A 10,652-nucleotide genomic window follows, 5' to 3' on the forward strand; every position below is an offset into this window, starting at 1 on the left:
GGTATTGTTACGCAAAGAGGAACACATCAAACTCATCAAATCTGGGGTCGTCAAGAATCTGGTATTGTCTACAAACAAAAGTTATTACTCCCCAACGGTGTGGTTGGTGGGGGATGGAATAGAGAAAGAAGAGCAGATGAAGGCAAAAGAAGGAACCCTCTTTGTCCCCTTTTCTCACTTTCCTCCGAAGAAACTCCGCAAGGACTGTTTCTACCACTCCACTCCAGCTATGCGTGTTCCCAAGTCTGCCCAAAACATCGACTCCTGTGAGGTACATATTTGAATATGTATATATATATATATTCTATATATATATGTTACTTTTATATTAGAATTGATAGATGTATGCATAGTGTAATGAATAAATTGTTGTTGTAGAACTGGCTTGGGAGGAGGGTGATGAGTGCGTGGAAAATAGGAGGTATAGTGCATGCACTTGAGGGTTGGGAGGAGCATGACTGCGGCAACACTTGCAACTTCTTCCGCCTCCACACCATCTGGGAAGCTGCTCTTCGCCATGGTTTCCAACCTCTGATTCTCCCACCATCTCATCAATGAGCTTTTCATATTCTTATATATATTCATATATATATATATATATATATATATCCCCTGCCTTGATTAATCTACTTCTCTTCCGAAACTAAGCTTTGTTTTCATATTACATAACTAATTAAGCTTTCTTTTGGTTATTTATGATTTATCATGTATTTCTATAGACTATATAAGTACTAGCTAGCTGCATCTTAATTTTTAATTATGCTTGCTGCCACGTGCTTTACTACATTTATATTATAGGATATGGGCAAATAATTACATCGATTGATATACTCAATTAGTGAAAATTTGAAAACTATAAATAATTTTTTTAGAAACAGTGATTTGATTACATCTAAACTAAGTAATGCCTGTGTGCAATATCTGGGTGCATCATCAAATCAAAGCAGTTGCAAAAACTTGACGAGGTTTTACTTAAATGGTCCTAACCCATGCATGGTCCACTCGCTACCTAATTAAGAAGGGGTAGGGTATACGTATACATATATAATTTGTGGCGTGAGAGATGGAGTTACTAAAAAAGAAACGTACAAGTACTATTCAAAGCTCGATTAAGAGGTTGCGCTTTCTTGGTTAGCCACATGGATAGATATTTTCACTTTTCTCCCATTTATTGTAGGAGCGCAACAGATACTAGCTGGCGCCTAGCGCTTCAACGTGCATGATTTTGATTGGCTAGTAGTTGCCAAGCAATAAGCATCAATACCTAACACATGCCCAACTTGGTTAGTAGTAGTTTTTTCATGGGGACATATATACCCGTATACTTTCAATTATACCATAAATAAATATAAGAAGCCATCAATTAAGCGGTGCATTTCAAAGCCATGGATTTGATCAGATCATCGATGAAGGTGGGAGGGGGTAATTAGCTGAGTGTCATAAATATGTATCCATGTGGAGAGCATCGAACGGGAGTAGTACATGTTTGGTCTTAGCTGGCCCCATCACAAGGAATTGGACTGGTGGGAAGATAGGGGTGGTTTCGTCATTATCAGTCTAACAATAAAGGACTTTGCTACCTTTATTTCTATATAATGTGTACCTTGGCTGACAAGAGTTGGAGAGACACAGTGACTCACACATACCCATATTACATTCGACGGTATAATGGCCACAAAACCAGGAGTCCTCACCGATTGGCCTTGGACACCCCTCGGGAGCTTCAAGGTGCACTTTGTGGTCTTTTCTATATAATATTTTACTAAGAAACACTATGACGCGTGCTTATGATTGAAATTTGTTGCTGATATATGTTTTTTGACGTGGAAACAATACAAAAGTACATAGTAGTAGCACCATGGGTGGTCCACAGCACATACAGGTTTGTGACAGATGATCCGGAGAAGAGGGATATCGGGTACTCCCTCGTATTCCCCTTCTTGCTCTTCAGAATTCTGCACAACCAGGTTTGGATCTCTCTGTCCCGTTACTATACGTCCAAGGGAAAGAGGCGCATCGTCGACAAGGGCATCGACTTCAATCAAGTCGATAGGGAAACCAATTGGTGCGTTTTTATTAATTTGTATCTTCCTTCCTACCATGCGAGCTAAGCGTGTATTCCACAAATTAATTCCGGATATATCATTACATGCACAGGGATGACCAAATACTGTTCAACGGAGTGCTGTTTTATACAGGCATCTGCCTGTTGCCGGAGGCCAAGCAACTTCCTTGGTGGAGGACCGACGGAGTGTTGATGGCGGCGCTGCTTCACGCTGGACCGGTGGAGTTCCTCTATTATTGGCTCCACAAAGCTCTCCACCACCACTATCTTTACTCCCGCTACCATTCCCACCACCACTCATCTATCGTCACTGAACCCATCACGTGTAACTCTTGTTTATAACCTTGATCTCTATGCCGCATATATTTTGGAATGTTGTTTAACATACGTAAAATATATAGTTTAATTAACGTCCTTAATTAGTAGCTATATATAATGGGATTATCATAAATATATGCAGCGGTGATACATCCGTTTGCCGAGCACATAGCGTACTTCATGCTCTTCGCGATACCACTACTTACGACGTTGCTAACGAAAACGGCGTCCATAGCCTCGTTTGCGGGATACGTAATCTACATAGACGTTATGAATAACATGGGACACTGCAATTTCGAGCTCATCCCCAAGCGTCTTTTCCACCTCTTTCCTCCCCTCAAGTTCCTCTGTTACACTCCCTCGTAAGTCATTTACATCTCTTAATTATGTTTCATAATTCAAATATATTTATGTATATACATCTTATAAAGAGAGTAGGAGGGGAAAGAGAGAAAGATATATATGTATATATATATACATATATATAATTAAATAAGTACCATACTTTTGGAAAACAATTTGACATATAATTAAGCACTAACCAGAAACCATTTTTGATATCTGATACAAATAGTTAATTCTCGATTATGGCCGTAACAGAATCTCAGCAAACGATAAAACATACGAATACTATGGTTTATATGCTATTATAATCGACTTCATACACATTCTCCTTTCCTGTATAGAAAAAGGTGACGTGATATTGTTTGCATTCTTAATTAATATGATCGTCAACTACCGAATCCCTGGACCACAAAAAGAAACTATTTAAAATTATCTATATCGCTCAACACATACTCGGCAGTCGGCACACACTCCAATTCCCACAACTTTACTTATTAATAGTTTCTCTAACCAATCATCCTTTGAGATATATATATATATATATATATATATTAGCCTTCTTGATACATTATTTAAATTAAAGGTTTGTGTCTTTTGTTTTCGGTATTAATTTAGCGCAAGGTAAGTCTAACCAAATAAAAAATTACAGTTAATAGTTGTTATAATAAATTACTTTCAATTTCAATGTGAATTAATGGAGTATGACAATTGCAGATTCCACTCGCTGCACCACACGCAGTTCCGGACCAACTGCTCCCTCTTTATGCCCTTGTATGACTACATTTACGGCACAATGGATGAAACCACAGATACATTGTACGAGAAGTCTCTAGAAAGAGGAGAAGATAAAGTGGATGTGGTGCACTTAACTCACTTAACGACGCCAGAGTCCATATACCATTTGCGCATTGGCTTGGCCTCATTTGCCTCCTACCCTTTCTCTTATAGATGGTTCATGCGACTCTTGTGGCCTTTCACCTCACTCTCCATGATCTTCACGCTCTTCTACGCCGGCCTCTTTGTCGCTGAGAGAAATTCCTTCAAGAAACTCAACTTGCAGTCTTGGATGATACCCAGATATAATCTACAGGTCATCATCATCATCATCATCATCACCTGCAGCTTAATTGATCCTTTTCTGAATTAATTTATATGATATATATAGAGGCAGGTTAATTTACTGATGCATATATTAATGGTGATATATATATATATATATTATATGCATGCAGTACTTGTTAAAATGGAGGAAAGACGCGATCAACACCATGATTGAGAAAGCGATATTGGAGGCAGATAAAAAAGGAGTGAAGGTGCTTAGCCTGGGTCTCATGAACCAAGTAAAGAAACTACATATCTCTTGACTCTTTTGGTTTTAAATTGAGTAGATGCTGTAGTATTAAAGCTGTGGTGAACTGAAACAGGGGGAGGAGCTGAACAGGAATGGAGAGGTGTATATCTACAAGCATCCAGATGTGAAAGTAAGAGTGGTGGACGGCAGTAGATTAGCAGCAGCCGTTGTGATTAATAGTGTATCCAAAGCTACTAAAAACGTCGTGATAACAGGCCATCTCACTAAGGTCGCCTACACCATAGCCTCTGCTCTCTGCCAGAGAGGCGTTCAGGTCGCTTATTTTCTTTTCCCTCCTCTGTTATGATGTCCAATAGGAAAGATAATTTACGTTGGATATCCTTTATGCTCCTCATTCATTATATTTCCATGTGTATATCATCTCCAGGTCTCCACTCTCCGCCTAGACGAGTGCGAGAAACTAAGATCATGTGTTCCACTAGAATACAGAGACCATTTGGTCTACCAAACCTCTGAAGCACTTTCATCAAACAAGGTAATATTAGCCAAAGAAGCATAATGAGAATATTCGAGAAGCATATATTAAAAATACAAAATACTGAAGAGCATATCAATCAAACTGAGTAATGGATTTGGATTAAGGTATGGCTGGTGGGAGAAGGAACAACTAGAGAAGAGCAGGAAAAAGCCACAAAAGGAACATTGTTTATACCATTCTCACAGTTCCCCCTCAAGCAGTTACGTAAAGATTGTATCTATCATACCACACCGGCCTTGATAGTTCCAAAATCTCTGGCAAATATCCACTCCTGTGAGGTAAGTATATACAAAGCTATCCGACATCCAACTAATTTCTTATAGATATAAGAGCCGTAATTAGAAGAAAAAAAACATCTGCAGAACTGGTTACCAAGAAAGGCGATGAGTGCAACTAGAGTGGCCGGCATATTGCACGCCTTAGAAGGATGGGAAATGCATGAGTGTGGCACATCTCTTCTTCCCTCCGATTTGGACCAAGTATGGGAAGCCTGTCTCAGCCACGGCTTCCAGCCTCTCCTCCTTCCACATCATTAAAACTCCAACCGGACAATGAAACATTTTAGGAAAGTGAGAACGTCACACGTTGTGTGCTTCTATTTCCTTTGATCCAGCTCTTCCACAATCCATGAAATATGGAACATATATAATTTGCAAACATCGTATGATTTACGTATTTTTATGCATATCAAGCTTTTGGTGATTATGATATTGATGTACAATTAAGCTTGGTTTATTATGGTATTAATAAGAGTACTATTTCCTTTTTTTTTTTCTTTTGTCAACAAGAATAGTATTTGTTTTTCTTGATTTTTTTTTTCTTATTTGTTTGATTTAAAATCTACTGACTATAAATTAAACATCTAATAAAATCTCTAACAAATTCATCCCTAATATTCCAGCTCATCCATATAAATCTTATTATCTCTTCTACAACAACGGACAACCCGAAAAAGAATAAATAGTTTTTGATATACGAATTACGAAACATATATAAGTTGCACATGTAGAAGAGTTATAAAAAAACATATATAGTTTTTGGTAAACCTCATGTAATATAATTAAAATTTATAAAAAAACTAAAAATAAAAATAAAATGCAAACTATTATATAATAAGTTTTCTTATGTTATAATTCCTAGACGAAACACAGCATTTGAATAGTTTAATTAGGACAATATCAATGGCTTTATCATCACGTATTGAACGAGCATCTATTAATCTTAAAACATACAGAGTAGTTTGCTTAAGCATCCCTCCTGACCCAACTCCACGCTGGTTCATCCTCCGCCGTGGAGGGCCCAAACTAGATGGCGTGGCCTTCGCCGCCAAGAAGTCTGTGAATTGGTTGATGAGTCCGATCCCATCGTACCCTTATCAGCCTCCGGAATCATTCTCATTCGTGGGGCTGAATTTTGGTATCTATGTAATCGGTGGAATCGTATAGGGGAACCCCACTTCGGATGTCTTGCTCCTGGATTGTGTCTCTCACTCGTGGCGCCGCATCCAATCCATGAAAGTAGCTCGTGCTTCCGCAGTCGCAAACGTGGTAGACGGGAAGATTTACGTGTTTGGAGGCTGCCAGGAGGTTGATTCCCCCAACTGGGCAGAGGTGTTCGATCCAAAGACCCAAACTTGGGACAGCTTGCCATTACCTAAGGATCCAGATATACGCAGGAACACAAGTGTGATCGACAGAAGTGTGGTGATGGAAGATAAAATTTATTCGGTGGACGAAGAGGATCAAAGCTTTTACTACCTGCCACGTGAAGGTATATGGAGAAGAGGTAATTGGGATTCTAAGCCAGGAAACAGAAAAAACTGGTGTGCCATAGGGAAATTGTTATACTGTTGTGGTACTCGCGGGAAAATAATGTGGTGTGAGCAAAATGAGTTGGAGCGTTGTGGGGCAGAGGAGTTGAATTGGGGGGAGGTTGAGGGTTTGGGTATTTTGCAGTGGTGTGAATTTGGTTTAAAAGCAAAAAATCGTGCTATGGACGAGACTCTCGCCTGGGAGCTCCACTAGACCGTAAATGGTTTTAGCAGACTGAGCAGCAACTCTCGTGGGAACATTGTCGCCTTCTGGAAGGTGCTTATCCCTTGTACTAATAAGTTGGAGCTCTGGTGTGCGGAGATTTCCATGGAGAGAAGGCAGGGAGGCGAGATATGGGGGACCATTGAGTGGGCCGATACCGTCTCTAAACTTGATCCTAACTCATATACTGTTAAGGTTTTGTATTCTCTTTCTCTCAATGTTTGAAACATGTATGCTTCCAATTTCGTTCTGCCGTTAATCTAATTGGATGCAACTTTTTTTCAGTTTTTTTTCGGTTTCCTCTATGACAATATCAAAGACAGAATGCTTCAGAAAACAAATATTTCAAGACAATAACAACCAGATATTGCTTAAAACGCATCACACCTCTCATGGTCACTAGCCAGCTCAAAAAGGAACTATAATGGCTGTGAATAAGAGAAGTTAAGAACATCGAATACGAGAAGAGTCTTCTCTGTTAACAAATCAGCTTAATGTCACAGAACTCTACTTTTCTTGGCATTTTCATGTTAAATGGAACAAGCAATCAACCAAAAAAATTAAGAGTAACAGGCAAGCTGTTGTCAACGTTGACTGTAAGCAGAAGTTGTCTTTCTTTTTTTTTTGATCAAACGCTACTATTAGATTATAATAGTTAAATGAGGTTACACTCTACGAAGGGTAGAAAAGTTGACAGACGAAAGTGAACAGAGAGCAGTTTTAGCAAGAGCATCTGCTTCTGTATTGTTTAAACGTGGAATATAAGTAAATAAGATAGATGTGAAAACGCCTCTAAGACCAGAAATGTCATAGAGAACTCCTTTCAACTCCTTGAGGCATCCATCAGTCTTGAGCAGCTTGATAAGAACCTGGGAGTCAGAGCAAATCATCAAAGTTCGGATTGGAAATGAACGAGTGTTGGAGTTGATGTCTAACAAAGCACTTCTGATCGCTAACGCCTCTGCAACAAGTGCAGACGACACAAAAGGGCGAGAGGCAGAGGAGCGAGATAAAATCAGCCCCGAAGGGTCCTTAAATATCCAGCCTGCACCACTCATTCCTGTATCTGGGGTTCCATGCAGCATCCACACAGCAAATGTAAGCATCAAGCAGAAGTTGTCTATAAGTCTATAAAAGGAAAATCTGAATGGTGACTGAGTGAAAATGTCAATTTTTCGTCTCTTGACAAAAAAACACAAAGACTTAATTAAGAAACAGTCGGCAATCAACCAAAAAAGAAAAAAAGAAAAAAAAGTCTCCCTCAATCCAGAGACATCATCCGAAAACTGAAATCTGCTTGAAAAGTGCTCCTTATCAACACTTGTTTGCAACCTAACCGGGAAATAACAAAGATTAGTACCAGTCAAGATTATACACGACCGTTGAGTAAGGAACAGAAAAGAAACATACGCTGGGAGCCTGGAAAGTTGAAGAGGATGCTCTCTCTCATTTCTTGTTCTTTGAATTACGTTTCTTCTTCCTCTCAAAACTTTTAATTTCTTGCTTCAGTCCAGACTGTTCTGCCTCCAACATTCTCTGGCAATCCTTCATCAATTTCACAGAACGCTCCTCCGTCAATACGAGTTTGACAACTTTACAAGTTTGGTTTATTGCGTCCTCCACAACATCCACCCTTCTTTTCCTTTCCCGATTATCAGTCATATTGGCTGTTTGGCTTAACTTTTTATACTCACTTAGCACGACATTGGTACACAGGAGTTAAAGGTGTTCCAAGATAACTCCCTCCGCTGGTTTCGGCTCGTTCACTGGGAACGTCCACCGCGTGCCGCAGCATCTTGAGAATTGATGGTTGCATATGAAACAATAACTCCATTTTTAAAAAGGAAAATCGTTCTGGAAAGACCAAAAGAGATGTGCAGAATGTAATAGTCCACGAAAACAAAATATATATATATATATATAAATACACATCCTCTACAATCGAGTTTCTTTAATGTTCATAAATCATATAATTTTTTTTAAAAACACTATAAACGTTGCCTCATAAATTATAAAAAGTTGAAAATGAAGAAAAATATATAGAAACATGGACTAACACTTCTAAGTTTTCAATATGACCAGTGTTAAAACTAATCTCTTTTCCCGTGTAAGAGAGCTAGCTGTCAAGGAAGGTTGTCCGTCTAATAATTTTAATACTATCAGTTTTCAAGTATCAAAAGAGCATTATTATTAGTTTGATGATCTTAGGAAAAAAATGATTTCTTACTAATCTAAGTTTATTTATTAAAAAGGCATAATAAAAAAGAGCCGTTATTAGAGAGCGTCCAAAAAGCGCCGCAACCGCAACGGTCACATTTGTTTTCCCCCAAATCTATCTATCTATCTTCTTCTTCTTCTTCTTCGACTCCTTCCTTATTCATTTTTACAATACACTACTCCTTAGCAAATACAAAAACCCTAATTCGTGTTGAAATTGATTCTCAGATCTAGATTTCGTTATTCGTATTGCTCATTTGATTACCAAGTTCCTGTTTTATTTCGATGGAGTCGTCGTTGACATTGAAGAATGGGAAACCATGGACTTCCGGTGAAGGAACAGAGCAAGTTTCAGTCCAAGGTTCAAGATACTTCCAGATTTTTGGAGAATTCAAACCTTAAGATTTCAAATCGAAATATGCGAAGAAATCATCGGCGCAGAAGAATCAGAACCCAAACCATAAGAACCCTCCCCAAGCGGTTTTCTCTCCCCGGAATCGGATCAGAGAGAGGAAATTTGTTGTGGTGTGAGCGTCAAAGAAGAACTCGAAGAAAGCGAAGACGGATCCAGCTGTTACAGAGATTGATTGTAAATGCGCATGAGACGCTTCATGCTTCACAAGAGGAGTTTTTCAAAAAAAAAGAATTGAATTGGGGGAGGAAGCTGTAATCTCGGAGATGGAGAAGAATCCGGAGAGTCGGAGAAAATTGGGGTTTCTACAATGTTGGTGAAGCACGACAAATTATCTGGTAAAGTGATGAAGTAGTAGTTAAGGGTTTTTCTTTGATGGTTTCACTGATCATCTATGGTTTATTCGAGATCAAATATCAAGAAATTAGCAACAATGGTGCTTTATATCTGTATATTGACTTGCGTCTTTGACTCTGATTTGGATGAAACAGTGGGAGAAAGTGAGAATTCAGTAGTTTCTCCTGCCAAATGGACAAACACTTCTAAATTTGCAGAAGATTCTCGACTTCAGTGACAAAATTAAGGTAATATATGTTCACCCTTTTTTTTATATCATGTCTTAGGTCTTGAAGGATGAACATGCTTTGGTATCGAACCAAGTGAAAGAGATCACGAATTGTTCCTTTGTAGAACACGAAATGTCCAGCTTTTGACTCAGTACCTTAATCTTAATATACCTTGTTGTCTTAATGCAAAACTTGTTTGCTTTTGTTGTAACCTGATAAGCCTTAACGTGTTTACTATGGCAGCTGATAAGCTTGGAACTCTGGAAAAACAGTACTTGGAAGAGTCATCAGAGAGGAAGCGATTATACATTGACGTGATCGAACTCAAGGGAAATATCAGGGTCTTTTGCAGATGCAGACCTCTAAACCAAGCTGAAATAGCAAGTGGCTGTGCTTTTGTAGCTGAGTTTGATCCATCACAGGAAAACGAGCTCCAAATACTTTCATCTGATTCCTCCAAGAAGCATTTTAAATGTCTTTAAGCCTGAAGATGGCCAAGGTAAATTGAGACACTATCTTTGCCATTTTATTTGTCTAAACATATGATCTTCGTACATTACACCTAACGATCTAATCTGACTGTGCCTTCATTTGCAGACACTGTTTTTGCAAAGACAAAACCTATGGAACACTAGAGAATAGAGGAGTGAACTATATAACCTTAGAAGAGCTATTTCGCTGTTCAGAAAGCAGAAGTCATCTCATAAAGTTTGAGCTATCGGTTATAATGAGAAGATAAGGGGCCTCTTAGTACATACCAGCCCCCTAAAAAGTAGGTCTTCCATTATGTTCTTCCATTATGTTTAGGGTTTAGGGTTTAGGGTTTAGGGTTTAGGGTTTAGGGTT

The 10,652-nt window shown here is 38.8% G+C and overlaps 3 protein-coding genes across 3 annotated transcripts in view; all 3 read left to right on the forward strand.

Moving 5' to 3' along the window:
- LOC104773539 (protein CER1-like 1) overlaps positions 1-699 on the forward strand; it is a 2,727-nt gene extending 2,028 nt beyond the window's left edge. The window contains exons 4-5 of the mRNA XM_019242685.1: positions 1-271; positions 379-699. Of these exons, the coding sequence (XP_019098230.1) occupies positions 1-271; positions 379-558 (451 nt within the window). The 3' untranslated portion in view covers positions 559-699. The remainder of the gene's footprint in view (positions 272-378) is intronic.
- A 913-nt stretch (positions 700-1,612) lies between these two features.
- Positions 1,613-5,348, forward strand: LOC104773540 (protein ECERIFERUM 1-like). The gene is made up of 10 exons (XM_010498178.1): positions 1,613-1,728; positions 1,842-2,065; positions 2,158-2,390; positions 2,526-2,745; positions 3,443-3,818; positions 3,961-4,068; positions 4,153-4,353; positions 4,468-4,575; positions 4,683-4,856; positions 4,941-5,348. The coding sequence occupies exons 1-10, from the start codon at positions 1,669-1,671 to the stop codon at positions 5,112-5,114; spliced, it is 1,878 nt and encodes a 625-aa protein (XP_010496480.1). The 5' UTR covers positions 1,613-1,668; the 3' UTR covers positions 5,115-5,348.
- Positions 5,349-5,759: 411 nt separating this feature from the next.
- On the forward strand, positions 5,760-6,602 carry LOC104773544 (putative F-box/kelch-repeat protein At3g24610). The gene is made up of 2 exons (XM_010498182.1): positions 5,760-5,915; positions 6,024-6,602. The coding sequence occupies exons 1-2, from the start codon at positions 5,760-5,762 to the stop codon at positions 6,600-6,602; spliced, it is 735 nt and encodes a 244-aa protein (XP_010496484.1).
- Positions 6,603-10,652: the final 4,050 nt, after the last annotated feature.

This window comes from Camelina sativa, unplaced genomic scaffold, assembly GCF_000633955.1.
Source record: "Camelina sativa cultivar DH55 unplaced genomic scaffold, Cs unpScaffold00566, whole genome shotgun sequence".
NCBI lineage: Eukaryota > Viridiplantae > Streptophyta > Magnoliopsida > Brassicales > Brassicaceae > Camelina > Camelina sativa.